General features: G+C 42.0%; 1 protein-coding gene across 4 annotated transcripts in view; it reads left to right on the plus strand.

Moving 5' to 3' along the window:
* Nucleotides 1–24,384, plus strand: part of GLI2 (GLI family zinc finger 2) — a 155,681-nt gene that overhangs the window by 114,524 nt on the left and 16,773 nt on the right. For all 4 annotated transcript variants that reach the window (XM_056534799.1, XM_056534798.1, XM_056534800.1 and 1 more), the window contains 7 exons: nt 7,722–7,923; nt 8,055–8,262; nt 8,802–8,915; nt 10,882–11,013; nt 12,910–13,059; nt 18,400–18,564; nt 20,636–20,902. In XM_056534799.1, coding sequence (XP_056390774.1) covers nt 7,722–7,923; nt 8,055–8,262; nt 8,802–8,915; nt 10,882–11,013; nt 12,910–13,059; nt 18,400–18,564; nt 20,636–20,902 — 1,238 coding nt within the window. The remainder of the gene's footprint in view (nt 1–7,721; nt 7,924–8,054; nt 8,263–8,801; nt 8,916–10,881; nt 11,014–12,909; nt 13,060–18,399; nt 18,565–20,635; nt 20,903–24,384) is intronic.

The following is a 24,384-nucleotide window of genomic DNA, read 5'->3' on the forward strand; positions in this document are numbered from 1 at the left end:
ATTTTTTATATATCAACTGGCTCCAGAAAGTTAAACAGATTTGTAAATTACTTCTATAAAAAAAAAATCCTTTCAGTACTTGTTGTTCTTTTCTATCTATGTGCTCTCTGATGACACCTGTGTCTGTCTCGGGAACTGTCCAGAGTAGAAGCAAATCCCCATAGCAAACCTCTTCTACTCTGTGCAGTTCCCGAGACAGACAGAGATGTCAGCAGAGAGCAGTGTCGCTAGACAGAAAAGAACAATGGTTACCCAAAAAAAGATTGGCAGTCTGAGATTCCATATAGTACGGGCCACAAAAATATCTACACAAAACATTATTTTTTTAGATCAACATCAACTGTCTACAGAAAGTTAAACAGATTTGTAAATTACTTCCAATACTTCCAATAATTATCAGCTGCTGAAGTCCATAAGACCATAACAAACAAATTCACGTAAAAAGACTTTAGTCCTTTTGCAACTCAATAAAATATATTTTTACCTGAATTTGTTTGTTATGGTCTTAAGACAGAAAAGAACAACTCAACTTCAGCAGCTGATAAATATTGGAAGGATTAAGATTTTTTAATAGAAGTAATTTACAAATCTGTTTCACTTTCTGTAGCCAGTTGATGTTGCTCTAAAAAAAATGGAATACCCCTTTAATTCATATATTTATTGATTGATTGATTTGTAATTCATGTATTTATTTCTTGCAGACTTTGTACTTTTTTTTTTATCCTTCACTGTTTATTGCTCCCTTGATTTTACCATATAAGGTATTGCAATACAAAAAATAAATAAATAATTTGTAGGGTAAAAAAAAAAAAAAGTTAAAATTGCAACTCTGCATGCTGGGAGTTGTAGTTTTGCAACAGCTGGAGTGATGCAGGTTGATGAACATTGACCTACACCGGACAGCCAGTGGGCATGCTGGGAGTTGTAGTTTTACAACAGCTGGAGGTCCACAACTTGGAGACCACTGCCATAGGTGATAAGGCATCTTGTAGAGTCTGTGAGCCGCACTTCATCTTGGCCCGGAGCTCGTGGGGCCACACACTGTGTGATTGATAGAGTCCAGGCAGCTGCAGGCCCCGCTCAGTGACTGCCCTTGTCTTCTCCTCGCTCGCACTGTGCCAGATGCCGGTCATTTGCTCGGCTGCTGGACTCCGGCCACAGGGACGACTCTATTTTATGTTATTCCAAGGGCTGGGACGGCACATCCTGACTCTTCCCGGTATCCGAGCTGATGAGATACATGAACAGCAAATAACTATGAGCAGAGATCTGGCCCACTAGTGTTGCCCAACCAGGGTGCCTCCAGCTGTTGCAAAATTACAACTCCAAGCATGCCGGGACAGCCGAAGGCAGCACATGGGACATGGGGGACTATCCGGCAATGACCGTCTGATCCAACACAGAGACCATTTTCATATACAGTGATCCCTCAACTTACAATGGCCTCAACATACAATAGTTTCAACATACAATGGTCTTTTCTGGAACATTGTAACTTGAAACCAGACTCAACATACAATGTACGGACAGCCCAGATCTGCGAAACGTGTCAATGGCCGGAAGAACTGACTAATCAGAATGGACATTCACTGGTAAAACCCCTGTATTAGTGCGTGCACTGTAGTACTGAAGCGCATGCACTGAATTCCTGTCTGGTAGCGCCCCCTACAGTACAGGGAGGTATTACATGTTCTGTACTCTTTACCTGTATTACTGAAGTGTATGCACTGACTGGTGTCTGGTAGCGCCCCCTACAGTACAGGGAGGTATTACATGTTCTGTACTCTTTACCTGTATTACTGAAGTGTATGCACTGACTGGTGTCTGGTAGCGCCCCCTACAGTACAGGGAGGTATTACATGTTCTGTACTCTTAACCTATGTCACAGTTAGCTGCTCCTTTGGACACCAATAGAGATGAGCGAACTTACAGTAAATTCGATTCGTCACAAACTTCTCGGCTCGGCAGTTGATGACTTATCCTGCATAAATTAGTTCAGCTTTCAGGTGCTCCGGTGGACTGGAAAAGGTGGATACAGTCCTAGGAAAGAGTCTCCTAGGACTGTATCCACCTTTTCCAGCCCACGGGAGCACCTGAAAGCTGAACTAATTTATGCAGGATAAGTTATCAACTGCCGAGCCGAGAAGTTCGTGACGAATCGAATTTACTGTAAGTTCGCTCATCTCTAGACACCAAGTAAAGGCGGCTCCATTTTACTTTTTTAGGAAATTGCGTGTACTGTACAGGACCCTGAAGAAGCTCCTGTGCTCTACATAGACCAGTGTTTCCCAACCAGGGCGCCTCCAGCTGTTGCAAAACTACAACTCCCAGCATGCCCGGACAGCCTTTGGCTGTCCGGGTATGCTGGAAGTTGTAGTTTTGCAACAGCTGGAGGCACCCTGGTTGGGAAACACTGATATAGACAGTGATTACAGCTCCCAGCAGATCTTTCTTACTTTTATATATAAGGATTTGCTTTATCTATATTAGTTATCTACTTATTTTTCTTTAATCACTTTTTCCTATTTTTGGATGACATTTTGGTGGCTTCAGAACCAATTACCAGGTTTCCATAGAGTTCTGGTCTCAACATACAATGGTTTCAACATACAATGGTCGTCCCAGAACCAATTAATATTGTAACTTGAGGGACCACTGTATTCCATAAACAGCATAGACATCAAACATTGTGCAACATTGTATCAAATGGGAAAAATGACATTGTACACAGTGCAACAATGTATCTAACCTAAGTCTAGAGCCTTTATAACATGTGGCTGCTGCAAAACTACAACTCCCAGCACAGATTTTACATATCTCTACTTGCTGTCTGTGAACGGCAACACAAATAGAGGCAAAAACGAGTCCCGTGTTAATAGTTTTTACAGCTGAGGGTTTGCTACAGTTGTCCAGTCTAGATTTGAACAAACCTTTTTACCTGCGCATTGCAGCAAACTATTGGAAAAAGGAAAGAGACTTGTGCAGCTTGTGATGGGTTTGGATCACAGACAATTGCGGCATGTTTACAGCTGTCCGGGCATGCTGGGAGTTGTAGTTTTACATCAGCTGGAGTGATGCAGGTAGTCAAGGCATGCTGGGAGTTGTAGTTTTGCATCAGCTGGAGTGATGCAGGTTGTCCAGGCATGCTGGGAGTTGTAGTTTTGCATCAGCTGGAGTGATGCAGGTTGTCCAGGCATGTTGGGAGTTGTAGTTTTACATCAGCTGGAGTGATGCAGGTAGTCAAGGCATGCTGGGAGTTGTAGTTTTGCAACAGGTGGAGGCACCCCTGGTTGGGAAATACTTTTAATGAATCAAAGGATGAGCTAAATAGTATCAGGGCATGCTGGGAGTTGTAGTTTTACATCAGCTGGAGTGATGCAGGTAGTCAAGACATGCTGGGAGTTGTAGTTTTGCAACAGCTGGAGGCACCCCTGGTTGGGAAACACTTATCTAATGAATCAAAGGATGAGCTAAATGGTATTGGGGCATGCTGGGAGTTGTAGTTTTGCATCAGCTGGAGTGATGAAGGTTGGGAAACAGTGCCCCAAACCAGTGTTTCCCAACCAAGGTGCCTCCAGCTACTGCAAAACTACTACTACTTTGGCCATCCAGGCATGCTGGGAGTTGTAGTTTTGCAACAGCTGGAGGCACACTGGTTGAGAAACACTGATCTATTGAATCAAAGGATCAGCTAAGTCCACGTTCACATTGCTATCGGTCGGACTCCACTATTCAGAGTTCCATCGGCAATCTGGCCAGGAGGATGGGAGTTTAGCGGAGACAAAATAATAGTGCAAGCTCTATTTGTTCTCCGGTAAAATCCTGTAAAATTACTGGGTCACCAACCGACCCCATGCAAGTGAATGGAGTCTGTCATGACCCGGTAGTGGCCGTTTGCATCCAACCCGATATATGGCCTGATCGGCTCAAAGAAAGAAAAAAGATTGGATGCAAACGCCCGTGTGAACCAAGCCTAAATAGTATCAGGGCATGCTGGGAGTTCTAGTTTTGCAACAGCTGGAGGCCCACTGGTTCTGAAAAACTGATCTATTGAATCTAACGATCAGCTAAATAGTATCAGGGCATGCTGGGAGTTGTAGTTTTCCAACATCTGGAGTGGAGAGACACTGCCTTATACAAGATCCTCCCAGCAGCTGCTATAGGATGAATAAAGAGGAGCTCCGCATGACCCCTGCTCCTCCCCATGGCACCTGTTCTGGGTTCTTCCTCTTTGCAGGTATTGAGACTGTCCTGGTACAGGGGGTGAGATCTGGTGGTCGCCCATGGATCGCCAGCCTTATGCCATGTGCACCCAACATTATATCATTCACCCATAACACTGGGGTCCGGTGACCAATAACCTGCAGAGTCCACACATTGGTCAGTAGCCGCCGGCGTTACCCGTGCGGGCGCCAACATCTTCACGAATATATTAATGGGACCTGTAGGTAAAATGTTGGCACCGACATAAATCAACGCAAACCAGGACAGAAAAACCAGCACAAAGTTTTTCTTTTGTGTTTCCTAATTTATCAGGAGAAGTGGCGCATTAATAAACAGGTCTCCCCAGAGGTGGGCAGGTAACAGAGATGGATACGGCTGCCAGCGCCGGCCTGTATCCGCCCGGCACCGCCAGCACATCGGGATCCGCTGCCTCCATTACTCATTACTCATCCCTCATTGGGTAATTATATTCTCGCTGTTCATTACACAATGAGGGAGACGTAACCGCCATACACACCGCAGCCCAAGACCAGGATCAGAGCCCCCCCTATTGTTCCAATACAGATGGGGGGGGAGGAATGGGGACCCTTATATATTGACTTAGTGACTATTCAGTGACAGCAAACAGTTCTATACCCTGATGTCCAGAAAACCCTTTCAGTTTTGTAACTAGCTCCCTTGCAAAAACAGCGCCATTCACGTCCTCAGGTTGTGCGTGGTATTGCAGCTCAGGATCTATTGAAGTGATTGGAGCCGAGTTGTAATACCACCCACAACCTGAGGACAGGGGGTGGCACTGTTTTTGGAAGATAGCAACTATTATGTGTTTATGTTTTTCTAATCCTTGATAACCCCTTTAACTGGGAGGGGGGGAAAATCTGTATTCGGACAAAAAGGCGGTCCTGGGGTAGATGGTCACAGGAGACGATAGAACAACATTAGTCCCAACTCCGATACCACTGTGCCAGGCTTGGTGGTCTAGATGTGATCCCCTGTGCTTGTCTTTGTGGTGTCAGGGCATGCTGGGAGTTGTAGTTTTGCAAAATTTGGAGGCATTCTAATTGGGAAATACTGATCTAACAAATCAACGGATCAGCTAGATAGTATCAGGGCATGCTGGGAGTTGTAGTTTTTCATCAGCTGAAGTGATGCTAGTTGGGAAATATTTCCCTACACCAGTGTTTTCCAACCGGGGTGCCTCCAGCTATTGCAAAACTACAACTCCCAGCATGTCTGGACAGCTGTTGGCTGTCCGGGCATGCTGGGAGTTGTAGTTTTACAACAGCTGGAGGCACACCCGTTGGGAAACACTGATCTAACATATCAGCTAAATTGTATCAGGATATATACAATTCCCCCGTGCTAATCTTGGTGGTATTTATATATATATATATATATATATATATATATATATATATATATATATATATATCTATATATATATATATATATATATATACACATATATACACATATATACACAGAAATATATACACTCAGACCTTCACCCTCTTATAATAGGAAGTGATGGTCTGTATATCACAATGTGTAATATATATTTATAATTAGCACATATCACAATATATATCAGCTGTCTTCAAACTGTGACCCTCCAGATGTTGCAAAACTACAATTCCCAGCATGCCCGGACAGCCGTTGGCTGGGAGTTGTAGTTTTGCAACATCTGGAGGGCCACAGTTTGAAGACCGCTGATATATATATAATAATTTGCACATATCACAATATATATATATATAATAATTTGCACTTATCACAATATATATATAATAATTTTCACATATCACAATATATATAATAATTTGCACATATCACAATATATATATAACAATTTGCACATATCACAATATATATATATATAATAATTTGCACATATCACAATATATATATATATATTAATTTGCACATATCACAATATATATATATATATATATATATATATATATATATATATAATAATTTCCACATATCACAATATATATATATATTTAATAATTTGCACATATCACAATATATATATATATATATATATATATATATAATAATAATAATTTCCACATATCACAATATATATATATATATATATATATATATATATAATAATTTGCACATATCACAATATATATATATATAATAGTTTGCACATATCACAATATATATATAATAATAATTTGCACATATCACAATATATATATATATATATATATATATATATATAATAATTTGCACATATCACAATATATAAATAATAATTTGCACATATCACAATATATATATAATAATAATTTGCACATATCACAATATATATATATATATATATATATATATATATATATATATATATAATAATTTGCACATATCACAATATATAAATAATAATTTGCACATATCACAATATATATATATATATATGAACCAGATACAGGCGCACTCCAACAAAATAAGTGATTTAATATCTCATGTCAGCATTACAACGTTTCAGCTCCTCCTGGAGCCTTTTTCAAGCACCAATTTTCAAAATTATATATATATATAATTTGCACATATCACAATATATGTATAATAATTTGCACATATCACAATATATATCTAATAATTTGCACATATCACAATATATATATAATAATTTGCACATATCACAATATATATATAATTTGCACATATCACAATATATATATAATTTGCACATATCACAATATATATATATATATAATTTGCACATATCACAATATATATATATATATATATATATATATATAATTTGCACATATCACAATATATATATATATAATTTGCACATATCACAATATATATATAATAATTTGCACATATCACAATATATATATATATATATATATATATATATATAATATTTTGCACATATCACAATATATATATATCTAATAATTTGCACATATCACAATATATATCTAATAATTTGCACATATCACAATATATATATAATAATTTGCACATATCACAATATATATATAATAATTTGCACATATCACAATATATATATACATATATAAATATATATTTATATATATATATATAATTTGCACATATCACAATATATATATAATTTGCACATATCACAATATATATATATATATATATATATATATAAAATTTGCACATATCACAATATATATATAATTTGCACATATCACAATATATATATATATATATATATATATATATATATAATTTGCACATATCACAATATATATATATATAATTTGCACATATCACAATATATATATAATAATTTGGACATATCACAATATATATATAATAATTTGCACATATCACAATATATATATATATATATATATATATATATATATATAATAATTTGCACATATCACGATATATATATATATATATATATAATAATTTGCACATATCACAATATATATATATATATAATTTGCACATTTCAGCCCTGATCAGCCCATTGTTCTTTCTCTTTCCAGTATCGCGATTCTCCAGTCCCCGGGTCACCCCGAGATTAAGCCGTAAGCGGGCCCTGTCCATCTCGCCCCTCTCCGATGCCAGCATTGACCTGCAGACGATGATCCGCACCTCCCCCAACTCCCTGGTGGCCTATATCAACAACTCCCGGAGCAGCTCCGCCGCCAGCGGCTCTTATGGTCACTTATCGGCCGGAGCCATCAGGTGAGTGAAGGTCCCGCCGGGCGTCCAGATCGGGGACGTTACACAATTGAGGGCGGAATCTTCCCGTGTTGCACATATATGACCTGTCACATTTTACCTGTCATATCTAATAACAATCTTACTGGTTCCAGCCCGGCCTTCAGCTTCCCGCATCCCATCAACCCCATGGCCTACCAGCATCTCCTGACCCAGCAGCGCAGCCTGAACTCCACATTTGGGCACAGTCCTCTCATCCACCCATCTCCCACCTTTGCATCTCGCCAGCCGGGGTGTGTGCCCGCCCCCAGCCCTGCCCCCGCCCCGACAAACAACAGCAACGCTGCATCCAACCCCTGCCAGGTGAGTGCCCGCCCCTGCAGACCTGCACAGAGATCTCCCAGATGATTGCTTAGACTGGATACAGATATCTCCTGATTGCTTAGACTGGACACAGAGATCTCCCTGATGATTGCTTAGACGGGACACAGAGATCTCCCTGATGATTGCTTAGACCGGAAACAGAGATCCCCCTGATGATTGCTTAGACTGGACACAGAGATCCCCCTGATGATTGCTTAGACCGGACACAGAGATCTCCCTGATGATTGCTTAGACCGGACACAGAGATCTCCCTGATGATTGCTTAGACCGGAAACAGAGATCCCCCTGATGATTGCTTAGACCGGACACAGAGATCCCCCTGATGATTGCTTAGACCGGACACAGAGATCCCCCTGATGATTGCTTAGACCGGACACAGAGATCTCCCTGATGATTGCTTAGACCCGACACAGATATCCGCCTGATGATTGCATTCTTTTTTTTCTTTATAGTTTGCGTTCTTTTGGTTTATTTGCTGTATGTTTTTTTTAACTGAGCAACATTATGACTTTCTCCAGAACAAGCAGAGCAGCGAGTCGGCGGTGAGCAGTACGGTCAATCAGGTGATCAGTAAGCGTAGCAAGGTGAAGATCGAGGAGGAGGCGGCGAGCCGGGACTCCCCCAGCCCCCCGGTAAGGTCACACACAGCTTTATAATAACTACATATTCTGGTGTCTGTATCTGTCTTTCCCTCACAGATATATGTGTGTGTCTGTATATATATATATATATATATATATATATATATATATATATATACACAGTGGAGATCAAAAGTTTTGGCATCCCTGTTAAAAATTTGTATTAATGTGCATAAAGAAGCCAAGGAAAGATGGAAATATCTCCAAAAGGCATCAAATTACAGATTAGACATTCTTATAATATGTAAACAAAAGTTAGATTTTATTTCCATCATTTACACTTTCAAAATAACAGAAAACAAAAAAATGGCGTCTGCAAAAGTTTGGGCCCCCTGCAGAATTTATAGCATGCACTGCCCCCTTTGCAAAGCTGAGACCTGCCAGTGTCATGGATTGTTCTCAATCATCATCTGGGAAGACCAGGTGATGTCAATCTCAAAGGTTTTAAATGCCCAGACTCATCTGACCTTGCCCCAACAATCAGCACCATGGGTTCTTCTAAGCAGTTGTCTAGAAATCTGAAACTGAAAATAGTTGACGCTCACAAAGCTGGAGAAGGCTATAAGAAGATAGCAAAACATTTTCAGATGTCAATATCCTCTGTTCGGAATGTAATTAAGAAATGGCAGTCATCAGGAACAGTGGAAGTTAAAGCAAGATCTGGAAGACCAAGAAAAATATCAGACAGAACAGCTCGCAGGATTGTGAGAAAAACAATTCAAACCCCACGTTTGACTGCACAATCCCTCCAGAAAGATCTGGCAGACACTGGAGTTGTGGTACACTATTCCACTATAAAGAGATACTTGTACACATATGGTCGTCATGGAAGAGTCATCAGAAGAAAACCTCTTCTACGTCCTCACCACAAAAATTTGCGTTTGAACTTTGCAAATTAACATATAGACAAGCCTGATGCGTAGAAGGAAAAATGGATTCAATAAAATTTTAGCAAATTTTGTATGCTAACTTGATCCCATCTGTGAAAAAGCTGAAGTTAAAGAGAGGATGGCTTCTACAAATGGATAATGATCCTAAACACACCTCGAAATCCACGGGGGATTACATCAAGAGGCGTAAACTGAAGGTTTTGCCATGGCCTTCACAATCTCCTGACCTCAAGATAATTGAAAATCTATGGATAGACCTTAAAAGAGCAGTGCGTGACAGACAGCCCAGAAATCTCAAAGAACTGGAAGACTTTTGTAAGGAAGAATGGGCAAAGATCCCTCAAACAAGAATTGAAAGACTCTTGGCTGGCTACAAAAAGCATTTACAAACTGTGATACTTGGCAAAGGGGGCAGTACAAGATATTAACTCTGCAGGGTGCACAAACTTTTGCAGACGCCATTTTTTTTGTTTTCTGTTATTTTGAAAGTGTAAATGATGGAAATAACTTCTAACATTTGTTGACATATTATAAGAATGTCCACTGTATATATATATATGTATATGCCCCTTATTCTGTGTGTATGTACACCTGAGACAGGTATACAGGAGACAACAGATCACTGTTACAGTATAACCAAGTTCTATCTATATATATATATATATATATATATATATATATATATATATATACCTCCCCTATACTGTATCTAAGCATAAAACAAGTATACAGGAAATAACTGATCACTGCTATAGTATAACCCATATATATATATATATATATATATATATGTACCCCCCCCCCACTGTATGTAAGCATAAAACAAGTACACAATAAAATAACTAATCACAATGTAACTATTATAATTGTAACCTCAGAACCACAGACAACACCAGTGACTTTTCCCACAAACATCTCTATTATGTTACATCCTTTTCCTTGTTTTTTTGTTGTGTTTTTCATATAATTGCATAAAACTAGCTTTTTCTATTATATTGGATTTTTCACCAATAAAAAAGACAAACAAACCTTCTATCGGTAAATTAACCCTTTTTATTTCCTGGCAGGATCAGATCTCTGAGCTGAAAGACGACTTGGATCGGGAGGATTGTAAGCAAGAACTGGAGGTGATCTATGAAACCAATTGTCACTGGGAAAGCTGCACCAAGGAGTTCGACACCCAGGACCAACTGGTTCATGTGAGTCGTCCCCAATGTCTTTATTAATATACATGTCATGGGAATTTATTACCTCTGGCTCTAAGTGGGTGTGGAAAGATGTTACCCACATACTCATGTTTCAATTCATGGAGGATCCTACTCATTATCACACAGCAGATCCCACCCCGGAGGAACCTACCCGTTAGTCTTATCACACAGCTGATCTTCTCATTAAAATATAGCAGATCCCACCCCTGAGGGGCCTGGTCCTTTCCATACAGCAGATCCCACCCCTGAGAAACCTACCCATTAGTCTTATCACACAGCAGATCCCACCCCTGAGGAACCTACCCATTAGTCTTATCACATAGCAGATCCCACCCCTGAGGAACCCACCTGTTAGTCTTATCACATAGCAGATCTGCTCATTATAATATAGCATATCCCACCCCTGAGGGGCCTGGTTCTTTCCATACTTCAGATACCACCCCTAAGGGGGCTGCTCATTATAATATAGCATATCCGACCCCTAAGGGGCCTGGTCCTTTCCATACGACAGATACCACCCCAGAGAAGGCCTGCTCATTATAATATAGCATATCCCACCCCTGAGGGGCTGGTCCTTTCCATACAGCAGATACCACCCCTGACGGGCCTGCTCATTACAATATAGCATATCCCACCCCTGAGGGGCCTGCACATTATAATATAGCATATCCCACCCCTGAGGGGCCTGATTCTTTCCATACAGCAGATACCACCCCTAAGGGGGCTGCTCATTATAATATAGCATATCCCACCCCTAAGGGGCCTGGTCCTTTCCATACGACAGATACCACCCCAGAGAAGGCCTGCTCATTATAATATAGCATATCCCACCCCTGAGGGGCTGGTCCTTTCCATACAGCAGATACCACCCCTGAGGGGCCTGCTCATTACAATATAGCATATCCCACCCCTGACAGGCCTGCTCATTACAATATAGCATATCCCACCCCTGAGGGGCCTGCTCATTACAATATAGCATATCCCACCCCTGAGGGGCCTACACATTATAATATAGCATATCCCACCCCTGAGGGGCCTGATTCTTTTCATACAGCAGATACCACCCCTGAGGGGCCTGCAAATTATTATATAGAAGATTCCACTACTGATGGGCCTGCTTATTATCATTTAGAAGATCCCACCCCTGAGGGGCCTGGAGCTTTCCATATAGCAGATACCACCCCAGAGAGGCCTGTTAATTATTGTATAGAAGATTCCACTACTGATGGGCCTGCTCTTTATAATATAGAAAATACCACCCCTGAGTGGGGGGGGGGCGCTCATTATAATTTAGCAGATCCAACCTTTGAGGACCATGGTCATTGTCATACAATAGATCTTATTCCAAACCTGATAATAATGTTGAAGTAGAAGATCCCATTCCTGAATAATCTGCTAATTATTCTCACCCCTAAGTAACCTCTACATTGTTTTCTCACAGCAGATCCCACCCCTGAGGAACCTACTTCTTTGTTCACAGTAGATCTCAACCCCGAGAAACTTGTTAAGTGTCATTTTTACACAACAGATCCCATTCTGTCCCAATCCTGGAGAAAAAAATAAAAATTATATATATATATATATATATATATATATATATATATGTGTGTGTGTGTGTGTGTGTGTACACCCACATACAGTACAGTATATGGTGCTGTTCTAGCAGGGTCTATGTATGGGCCAATTTAGAAGTAAAAAAATAATCAGGAATGTGATATACCGTCATTTGCGATATTCTCTTATTCTCTGTGTGTGCTGTAGCTCGCATAGAGAATATCACAAATGACAGTAAATCACATTCCTGATCCTAAGTGGTTGATATTTATTATTAATACGTCATGTTCGCAGCGCCCTAATAATTCTCTTCCCCCTGTGTCCCCCCTGCAGCACATCAATAATGAGCACATTCACGGCGAGCGGAAGGAGTTTGTATGTCGCTGGCAGGACTGCACGCGGGAGCAGAAGCCGTTTAAGGCGCAGTACATGCTGGTGGTTCACATGAGGAGACATACGGGAGAAAAGCCTCATAAATGCACGGTAAGCTGCCGCAAAAACTGCCGATGTCAGCAGCTGCAACAGTCGCCCCATAAATAGTCGCTGACATTTACCCCCAGGGGACGCCACTAACCACTATACTTACTACACCTCCGAAGTAGTCCTGGGGGGGGGGCTCATGAAAGTGCTGCGTTATCGCTCTTAGCGGGTGCTCGTAACAATATAACAATGAAATGTACCACATGAACGGGACCCTGGGGGGCACAATGAGAATCTATAGGTTCTAGTTTGCTCCTTTAGGCCAAGTTTAGATGTGGGAAATTTTCAAGTGATTCTTCAAAATCCTGGTGACACATTACGAAAAACGAGGTGGATTTTAGGATGCTTTTACGTATTCCTGTGTGACCTTGGAGCGTTCTTCTCTAAATGCTAATCCAGAGCTTCCTGGTTCATGTAGAATGTTAGCTGGTTACATTGTAGCAGTGAGGTTTGGTTGTTTCTTGTATACTTGTCTCTTGTATATGTTTAGTATGGAGGGGATATAAATCCTAGTTACATTGTAGCAGTAATATTTAGCTATTTCTTGTATACTTGTCTCATGTAGACGTGATATAGGGGGGGGCACATACATCTTGGTTACACTGTAGCAGTGAGGTTTAGTTATTCCTTGTATACTTGTCTGTTATGTAGATAAGATATAGGGGGGCACATACATCTTGGTTACACTGTAGCAGTAATATTTAGCTATTTATTGTATACTTGTCTCATGTAGACGTGATATAGGGGGGGGCACATACATCTTGGTTACACTGTAATTTCTGTAATTCTGTAATTTCTTGTGTATATTTACTATGGGGGCACATACAGCCTAGTTACATTGTAGCAGTGAGGTTTAGTAATTCCTTGTATACTTGTCTGTTATGTAGATAAGATATTGGGGGCACATACATTTTGGTTACCCTGTAATTTCTGTATACTTGCCTCTTGTGTATTGTGTTTTCTATCCCCCCCTTTTTTTGTTGTTTTTACTTGGTCTGTACTCTGCCCCACCCCCTCAGCCCAACCCTATATAAGTAGTAGTTAGCTACACAAGGGCCATTTCTTTCCTAGCAGCCTCCCATTCTGACTGGGAGAGCATGGTAAGTGAGCCATTACACCTTGTTCACACTGGTGTGGTGCTGTGCGGCGTCCATTGCTGCCGTGGCGCCGTGTCTGCGGGGAGGTGCGGCCCAGGGACTGGTTTGAGGGGCATTGAGGCCGCTCTGCCAGTGGGTCGTCGTCCCCCCCGTCCCCCCCCCCCCCCGTGGGCACTGGTGTTGCGGCGGTGGTGGTCGCCACCCAGTGCAACACAATTTTATCCTAGGGACGCTAGGGACCCACTCTAAAAAGGCGGCCTTGACGTGGCGAGTGGGCTTGTACCTTTTGATCAAAATGTATACTAACAACCTTAGTTTTTGAATTTATGCTGAGAAGCAAATAGATCAAAATACAAATTGTAGATGTGCGACCATGTCTGTTTTCTCTACTTGAATTCACATTGTAATTTCTGTATACTTGCCTCTTGTGTATATTTAGTATGTGGGGGGGGGGGGGGCACATACATCCTAGTTACATTGTAGCAGTGAGGGTTGTATATATTTTGTATACTTGTCTGTTGTGTAGACAGTATATGGGGGCACATACGATTTGGTTACATTGTAATTTTTGTATATTTTCAGACACGGTTTAAGGGTTATTCTTAAACATAAATGAACAGCGCTCCATAGTGTATTACATCCAAGTAAGGTAAACAGAATAAGAACGGTCTCACTTACCCCCTATAGTTGTGCAAAACATACACAACAATGACAAAGGCGTGTATGGGTGTAAGAAAGGGTCCGTCTGCAGCCTTCTGGACCACCACAACAAGATATTTTATCGTGGTGGTCCAGAAGGCTGCAGACGGACCATGTAACTTTGAGCACCGTCATTCTTTTTCTAAATTTACATTATTTATTTAAAGGGGTTCTCCGGTGCTTACACATCTTATCCCCTATCCAGAGGGAGTCCCGCCGCCGGGGACCCCTGGGATCATGCACGCGGCACCCCGTTTGTAATCAGTCCCCGGAGCGTGTTCGCTCCGGGTCTGATTACAGACAACCACAAGGCCTCCGCCCCCGTGTGACATCACGCTCCGCCCCTCAATGCAAGCATGACAGCAATCACGCCCCCTCCCATAGGCTTGCATTGAGGGGCGGAGCGTGATGTCACACGGGGGCGGAGGCGTGACGTCACACGCCGCTGGCCTTGTGGTCGTCGGTAATCAGACCTTGAGCAAACACGCTCCGGGGACCGATTACAAACGGAGTGCCGCATGCATGATCGCGGGGGTCCCCAGCGGTGGGACTCCCGCGATCAGGCATCTTATCCCCTATCTTATCCCTTATCCCCTATGTGTAAGCACTGGAGAACCCCTTTAACACCTAGGGTATAGGTGTTTTAGATGGGTTTTGCTCAGTTTTTGGTATTAAAGGGGTACGCCGGTGAAAACCTTTTTTCTTTTAAATCAACTGGTGGCAGAAAGTTAAACATATTTGTAAATTACTTCTATTAAAAAATCTTAATCCTTCCAGTGCTTATTAGCTGCTGAATGCTACAGAGGAAATTCCTTTCTTTTTGGAACACTGATGACATCACGAGCACAGTGCTCTCTGCTGACATCTCTGTCCATTTTAGCAACCATGCATAGCAGATGTATGCTAAGGGCAGCATGGTGGCTCAGTGGTTAGCACTGCTGCCTTGCAGTGCTGGGGACTTGGGTTCAAATCCCACTAAGGACAACCATAAATAAAGTGTTATTATTATTAATATTATAATAATATCTGCAGAGAGAATTGTGCTCGTGATGTCATCAGGGAGCATTCCAAAAAGAAAATAATTTCCTCTGTAGTATTCAGCAGCTAATAAGTACAGAAAGGATTAAGATTTTTTAATAGAAGTAATTTACAAATATGTTTAACTTTCTGCCACCAGTTGATTTAAAAGAAAAAAGGTTTTCACCGGAGTACCCCTTTAAAGGCTAGGTGAGCGCCTTCCATTTCTTTTGCATATTTATCTTTATCTGTATCTTGTCGTGGTGGTCCGGTCAGCGCCGTTGTCTGCATTGGTCTTTTGTGTCTTGTATGGTGTAGGGCACACACACGTCTTGGTTACATTGTAGCAGTGAGGTTTGGGTGTATGTTTAGTATGGGGGGCACACACACGTCTTGGTTACATTGTAGCAGTGAGGTTTGGGTGTATGTTTAGTATGGGGGGCACACACACGTCTTGGTTACATTGTAGCAGTGAGGTTTGGGTGTATGTTTAGTATGGGGGGCACACACACGTCTTGGTTACATTGTAGGAGTGAGGTTTGGGTGTATGTTTAGTATGGGGGGCACACACACGTCTTGGTTACATTGTAGCAGTGACGCTCAGTTTTTATTTACACTTGTCATATATTGTATCGCTCTCCTAAGTGTTATAGAGATAATACTATAGAAAGAACCGACACACAGTAGGATAGAGTCAGAGGCGTAACTTGTAGCTTCTTGGCCCCCAATGCTAAGTCTGCAACAGGACCCCATGTGCCAATTATAATACTGGTCTCTAATGGGGCAGAAGTGCTTTGGGGCCCCCTTAGGCACCAGGGCCCCATTGCGACTGTTATAGTGGGATGAAAAGTTTGGGCACTTCAGGTAAAAATTTGTATTAATGTGCATAAAGAAGCCAAGGAAAGATGGAAAAATCTCCAAAAGGCATCAAATTACAGATTAGAGATTCTTATAATATGTCAACAAAAGTTACATTTTATTTCCATCATTTACACTTTCAAAATAACAGAAAACAAAAAAAAATTGCATCTGCAAAAGTTTGGGCACCCTGCAGAGTTAATATCTTGTACTGCCCCCTTTGGCAAGTATCACAGCTTGTAAACGCTTTTTGTAGCCAGCCAAGAGTCTTTCAGTTCTTGTTTGAGGTATCTTTGCCCATTCTTCCTTACAAAAGTCTTCCAGTTCTTTGAGATTTCTGGACTGTCTGTCACGCACGGCTCTTTTAAGGTCTATCCATAGATTTTCAATTATGTTGAGGTCAGGGGATTTTAAAAGCCATGGCAAAACCTTCAGTTTACACCTCTTGATGTAATCCCCTGTGGATTTCGAGGTGTGTTTAGGATCATTATCCATTTGTAGAAGCCATCCTCTCTTTAACTTCAGCTTTTTCACAGATGGCATCAAGTTAGCATCCAAAATTTGCGGAAATTTTATTGAATCCATTTTTCCTTCTACTCGTGAAATGTTCCCTGTGCCACTGGCTGCAATACAGCCCCAAAGCATGATTGATCCACCCTCATGCTTAACAGTTGGACAGAGGTTCTTTTCATTAAATTCTGTTCCCCTTCTTCTCCAAACATATCTTTGCTCATTACAGCCAAAAAGTTCAATTTTAACCTCATCGGTCCAGAGAACTTGTTTCCAAAATGCATCAGGCTTGTCTATATTGTTCAAACGCTGATTTTTGTGGTGAGGACGTAGAAGAGGTTTTCTTCTGATGGTTCTTCCATGAAGACCATATTTCTACAAGTATCTCTTTATAGTGGAATAGTGTACCACAACTCCAGTGTCTGCCAGATCTTTCTGGAGGGATTGTGCAGTCAAACGTGGGTTTTGAATTGTTTTTCTCACAATCCTGCGAGCTGTTCTGTCTGATATTTTTCTTGGTCTTCCAGATCTTGCTTTATCTTCCACTGTTCCTGATGACTGACATTTCTTAATTACATTCCGAACAGAGGATATTGACATCTGAAAACATTTTGCTATCTTCTTATAGCCTTCTCCAGCTTTGTGAGCGTGAACTATTTTCAGATTCAGATTTCTAGACAACTGCTTAGAAGAACCCATGGTGCTGATTGTTGGGGCAAGGTCAGATGAGTCTGGGCATTTAAAAACTTTGAGATTGACATCACCTGGTCTTCCCAGATGATGATTGAGAACAATCCATGACACTGGCAGGTCTCAGCTTTGCAAAGGGGGCAGTGCATGCTATATATTCTGCAGGGTGCCCAAACTTTTGCAGACGCCATTTTGTTTTTGTTTTCTGTTATTTTGAAAGTGTAAATGATGATGATAATAAAATGTAACTTTTGTTGACATATTATAAGAATGTCTAATCTGTAATTTGATGCCTTTTGGAGATTTTTCCATCTTTCCTTGGCTTCTTTATGTACATTAATACAAATTTTTAACTTTTGATCCCCACTGTACACTCTATCCAGAGGTATATAGAGGTACCAATATCAGCATCATATCTCTATGGTATTATATATGGAGATTTATGACTTTTTCTCCCTCTTTCTTTCTGCAGTTTGAAGGCTGCTTTAAAGCCTATTCCCGACTGGAGAACCTGAAGACCCACCTGCGGTCCCATACTGGGGAGAAACCATATGTGTGCGAGCACGAGGGCTGTAACAAGGCGTTCTCCAACGCGTCTGACCGCGCCAAACATCAGAACAGGACTCATTCCAATGAGGTGAGGCTCCAGCCCCCCCCCATTTATCTATCGGGAGAGCCCATTCTGCTGACAGGGGAGATTCGACACCTTACAGCAGCTCAAAGAAAGAAATAAAATAAACATTCCTTATTGTACAATTTATTTTGCCGAAGTGCCAAACCGCACCAGCGCTGCACCCCTGACTGGTTTTTGTGTTTCTTAAAGTGGCTGCAGATGTTGGGTCGACGCATTGATGCCAAATAGGTGTGGACTATAAAGCCGTCCGCACTGTTAGGGCCGAGCAGAGGAAATGGGAAGCACCTGTGCTGCAGAGCTGGAATCCGCTGCTTTCTTTCGTTCTTTTCACCACGTGCGCCCGTGCAGACCCCTCCTCCCGCAGTTTTATTGCTTCAATAGACACATTGAGCCCCGGAGGTTGTTAGTTTATGGGGTAATGATGGAAAGCAGAACAGCAGCATGGCGGCAGCAGAGGTGACTGCGGGGGTGGGGGTGGGGGCACGCCTTATCAGGACCCCATAGAGAGGAATTCAGGCATTTCACCTAGTTAAACAAGTTCAGATTTATAGGAATACTAGCTGAGTACTCGGCGTTGCCCGGTTTTTCCTTCCTAATCCTTGTTGGGGAGGAAAATAAACAAAGGAGGAAACTTTTGACTTCATATCCCGTCCTCATATATTGTTGTCATATCCCAACCCCATATCCTGTCCTCCTATCCCGATATCCTATCCTGTCCTCCTATCTCGACCTCCTATCATGATGGTGATGTGTGATCACTGAAACATTGCAATTGTCTTGCTGATGATGGAATAAACTAGTCACTTTATTTGCACCAGAGATTTTTTGTGTGCTGCGATCTTTTCAATCCTCTAGATAGATAGATATAAGATAGATAGATAGATAGATAGATATGTTATAGATAGATATGAGATAGATAGATAGATATAACATAGATAGATATGAGATAGATAGATATGAGATAGATAGATGATATGAGATAGATAGATATGAGATAGATAGATATGAGATAGATAGATAGATATGAGATAGATAGATATGAGAGATAGATATGAGATAGATAGATAGATAGATAGATAGATATGAGATAGATAGATGATATGAGATAGATGATATGAGATAGATAGATAGATATGAGATAGATAGATAGATAGATAGATATGAGATAGATAGATAGATGATATGAGATAGATAGATAGATAGATGATATGAGATAGATAGATATGAGATAGATAGATATGAGATAGATAGATATGAGATAGATATAAGATAGATAGATAGATATAAGATAGATAGATAGATATGAGATAAATAGATAGATAGATATGAGATAGATAGATATGAGATAGATATAAGATAGATAGATAGATATGAGATAGATATAAGATAGATAGATAGATATGAGATAGATAGATAGATAGATATGAGATAGATAGATAGATATGAGATAGATAGATATGAGAGATAGATAGATATTAGATAGATAGATAGATATGAGATAGATAGATAAATAGATAGATATGAGATAGATAGATATGAGATAGATAGATGTGAGAGATAGATAGATATGAGATAGATAGATAGATAGATATGAGATAGATAGATAGATATGAGATAGATAGATAGATATGAGATAGATAGATAGATATGAGATAGATAGATAGATATGAGATAGATAGATATGAGATAGATAGATATGAGATAGATATGAGATAGATAGATAGATATGAGATAGATAGATATGAGATAGATAGATATGAGATAGATAGATAGATAGATAGATATGAGATAGATAGATAGATAGATAGATATGAGATAGATATGAGATGAGATAGATAGATATGAGATAGATATGAGATGAGATAGATATGAGATAGATAGATATATAGATATGAGATTTTGTGCAATGATCGATGTGTTTGCCTTGTACTGGAAAATAGATCTACATCAGTGGTCTAAAAACAGGGGGCCTCCAGAGGTTGCAAAACTACAACTTTCAGAATGCTGGGAGTTGTAGTTTTGCAGCAGCCGGATGACATTTTAGTTATTTGACAATTTCTTATTCTTTTTGCAGAAACCATACATCTGCAAAATCCCAGGATGCACCAAGCGATACACGGACCCCAGCTCTCTCAGGAAACACGTCAAGACGGTGCACGGCCCCGAGGCGCACGTCACCAAGAAACAGCGCAATGACATCATCCCCAGAGCCGGGCCCCGGGAAAATGGCGACGGCGAAGGTGGAAACAGACTGTCCATGGAACATGCAGAGTCTAATGGGGGCTCAAGAGGCAGAGAAGATGGCTTCCAGTCCAGGACCATCAAGACTGAGGACAGTATGGTGAGTAGTCACATGCTGACTGATACCGATCCAGTGACGGGGGCCTAGGGGCCACATATTGCCATATATGTGGTGTCGGAGTGCGATGTGAGGTGTAGCAGCAGATGGTGTTGCCTAGGGGTAAATGGTGTTAACCCCTTCGTGTTCGTGACGCCAGGGCGTAGTTTGCCTATGTAATCACCCGAAGGTAATCCCGTTACTCCTAGGTTAGGCAGGGGTAAATAATAGTCCAAGGCCAGGTTAGGGTTAATGGTAGCTTTTACTGAGGTAGACAGATGGTACAGTCTATACAGCTCGGCCAGGATCCCAGAGAGGTGACCAGTAACACAGGGGACCTCACAGCTTGCTGGGACTTGCAGTGACTTTGACAGCCTTTACGACAGCCACGCTGACTATAATAGACTTGACTTGACTGTAGATAGCGACAGCAGACGAAGATGACTTGACTGTAGATAGTGACAGCAGACAGAGATGACTTGACTGTAGATAGTGACAGCAGACAAAGATGACTTGACTGTAGATAGTGACAGCAGACAGAGATGACTTGACTGGAGATAGTGACAGCAGACAGATGACTTGAATGTAGATAGTGACAGCAGACAGAGATGACTTGACTGTATATAGTGACAGCAGACAGAGATGACTTGACTGTAGATAGTGACAGCAGACAGAGATGACTTGACTGTAGATAGTGACAGCAGACAGAGATGACTTGACTGTAGATAGTGACAGCAGACAAAGATGACTTGACTGTAGATAGTGACAGCAGACAGAGATGACTTGACTGTGTATAGTGACAGTAGACAGAGATGACTTGACTGTAGATAGTGACAGCAGACAGAGATGACTTAACTGGAGATAGTGACAGCAGACAGAGATGACTTGACTGTAGATAGTGACAGCAGACAGAGATGACTTGACTGTAGATAGTGACAGCAGACAGAGATGACTTGACTGTAGATAGTGACAGCAGACAGAGATGACTTGACTGTAGATAGTGACAGCAGACAGAGATGACTTGACTGTAGATAGTGACAGCAGACAGAGATGACTTGACTGGAGATAGTGACAGCAGACAGAGATGACTTGACTGTAGATAGTGACAGCAGACAGAGATGACTTGACTGTAGATAGTGACAGCAGACAGAGATGACTTGACTGTAGATAGTGACAGCAGACAGAGATGACTTACTGACTTGTTACTGTAATTTAGGTTGAGGCCTCCAGATGTGCTGGACACTGACCCTGAGACGTCTGGACTGGACTTGACCTGAGCAGAAAGTGCGGTGTAAGAGAGAGATTGTAGAACCTCCCCCTCTTATAAAGGGGGCTGAACAAGGAGCCCATAGGCTAGCTGCAGGTCATCTGGTCACCTGGTGCTCTCTGGGTAACAAAACATATGACTTAAACATGTGACAACAATTATCATGTGACCATATCAAAGGTCCTTTACACTAAATATACAACCTATACACAATATGGGGGAACACTGCAGGAGAGCCCTGAGAACGTACAGGGACTGAACCTGACAAGACTGTAGGAGCATATCCCATACTGGGACATCACAAACCCCCCTACTTAAGCAAAGTCGCCCTTTTTGGTGTACAAAAAATGATATACATATTTATTATACTATAACAATTATAGTACAGAAACACAAATATATCACTTGTGCATAATGGTGAGCAAAAATATATTACTATTGCAGTATTTACACAGATGTCCATGTATCGCTCAATAGTCCAGATACACTATAGAGTTCAGGTTCTAAGAGCTCAGGCTCTGTCAGGTTCTTGAGGGGACTCTCGGCCGTAGCCGGACACAACACTTACCAAATTGGTTACCACAAAACTTTCTTGACTAGTCCGTCAGGCACTGTGCTTAAACGTTGCTTGTAAACCTGGAACATCAAAAGATTGTGCTTGCACACTGCAGTCAGTTAGTCATACGACCAAGTTTGGTAAAGTTGCTGTACACGAGTACACAAATAGAACATTTCTTTCACGTAGATATTCTTCCATTCCAACCTCGTCGGTCAGACTGTTTTCTAGGCTGTGACATATACCTAGGACCACGAGACTGGGCCCCCTCCATGGGGTTGACATGTGTGTTCCATGAGACATGGGACGTACGGGATTCAGTGATGGTCGGACTCACGGTGACCACTGTCACGATGCCGGCTGGCAGGTAGTGGACCCTCTGTGCCAGAGAGGGATTGGCGTGGACCGTGCTAGTGGACCGGTTCTAAGCCACTACTGGTTTTCACCAGAGCCCGCCGCAAAGCGGGATGGTCTTGCTGCGGCGGTAGTGACCAGGTCGTATCCACTAGCAACGGCTCACCTCTCTGGCTGCTGAAGATAGGCGCGGTACAAGGGAGTAGGCAGAAGCAAGGTCGGACGTAGCAGAAGGTCGGGGCAGGCAGCAAGGATCGTAGTCAGGGGCAACGGCAGAAGGTCTGGAAACACAGGCAAGGAACACACAAGGAACGCTTTCACTGGCACTAAGGCAACAAGATCCGGCAAGGGAGTGCAAGGGAAGTGAGGTAATATAGGGAAGTGCACAGGTGAAAACCCTAATTGGAACCACTGCGCCAATCAGCGGCGCAGTGGCCCTTTAAATCGCAGAGACCCGGCGCGCGCGCGCCCTAGGGAGCGGGGCCGCGCGCGCCGGGACAGAACAGACGGGGAGCGAGTCAGGTAGGGGAGCCGGGGTGCGCATCGCGAGCGGGCGCTACCCGCATCGCGAATCGCATTCCGGCTGGCAGCAGGATCGCAGCGCCCCGGGTCAGAGGACGTGACCGGAGCGCTGCAGCGGAGGGAGTGAAGCGAGCGCTCCGGGGAGGAGCGGGGACCCGGAGCGCTCGGCGTAACAGTACCCCCCCCCTTGGGTCTCCCCCTCTTCTTGGAGCCTGAGAACCTGAGGAGCAGACTTTAGTCAAGGATGTTGTCCTCAGGTTCCCAGGATCTCTCTTCAGGACCACAACCCTCCCAGTCTACTAAAAAAAAATTTTTCCCTCTGACCTTTTTGGCAGCCAAAATTTCCTTGACCGAGAAGACGTCCGAGGAGCCGGAAACAGGAGTGGGAGGAACAGATTTGGGAGAAAAACGGTTGAGGATGAGTGGTTTGAGAAGAGAGACGTGAAAGGCATTAGGGATACGAAGAGAAGGAGGAAGAAGAAGTTTATAAGAGACAGGATTAATTTGACACAAAATTTTGAAAGGACCAAGATAGCGTGGTCCCAACTTGTAGCTAGGGACACGGAAGCGGACATATTTAGCGGAGAGCCATACCTTGTCTCCAGGGGAAAAAACGGGGGGAGCTCTTCTTTTCTTATCCGCGAACCTCTTCATGCGTGAAGAAGCCTGTAAGAGAGAATTTTGGGTCTCTCTCCATATAATGGAAAGGTCACGAGAAATTTCATCCACAGCGGGCAGACCAGAGGGCAAGGGGGTAGGGAGGGGGGGAAGAGGGTGACGGCCGTA

This window comes from Hyla sarda, chromosome 8 (assembly GCF_029499605.1).
Source record: "Hyla sarda isolate aHylSar1 chromosome 8, aHylSar1.hap1, whole genome shotgun sequence".
Lineage (NCBI taxonomy): Eukaryota > Metazoa > Chordata > Amphibia > Anura > Hylidae > Hyla > Hyla sarda.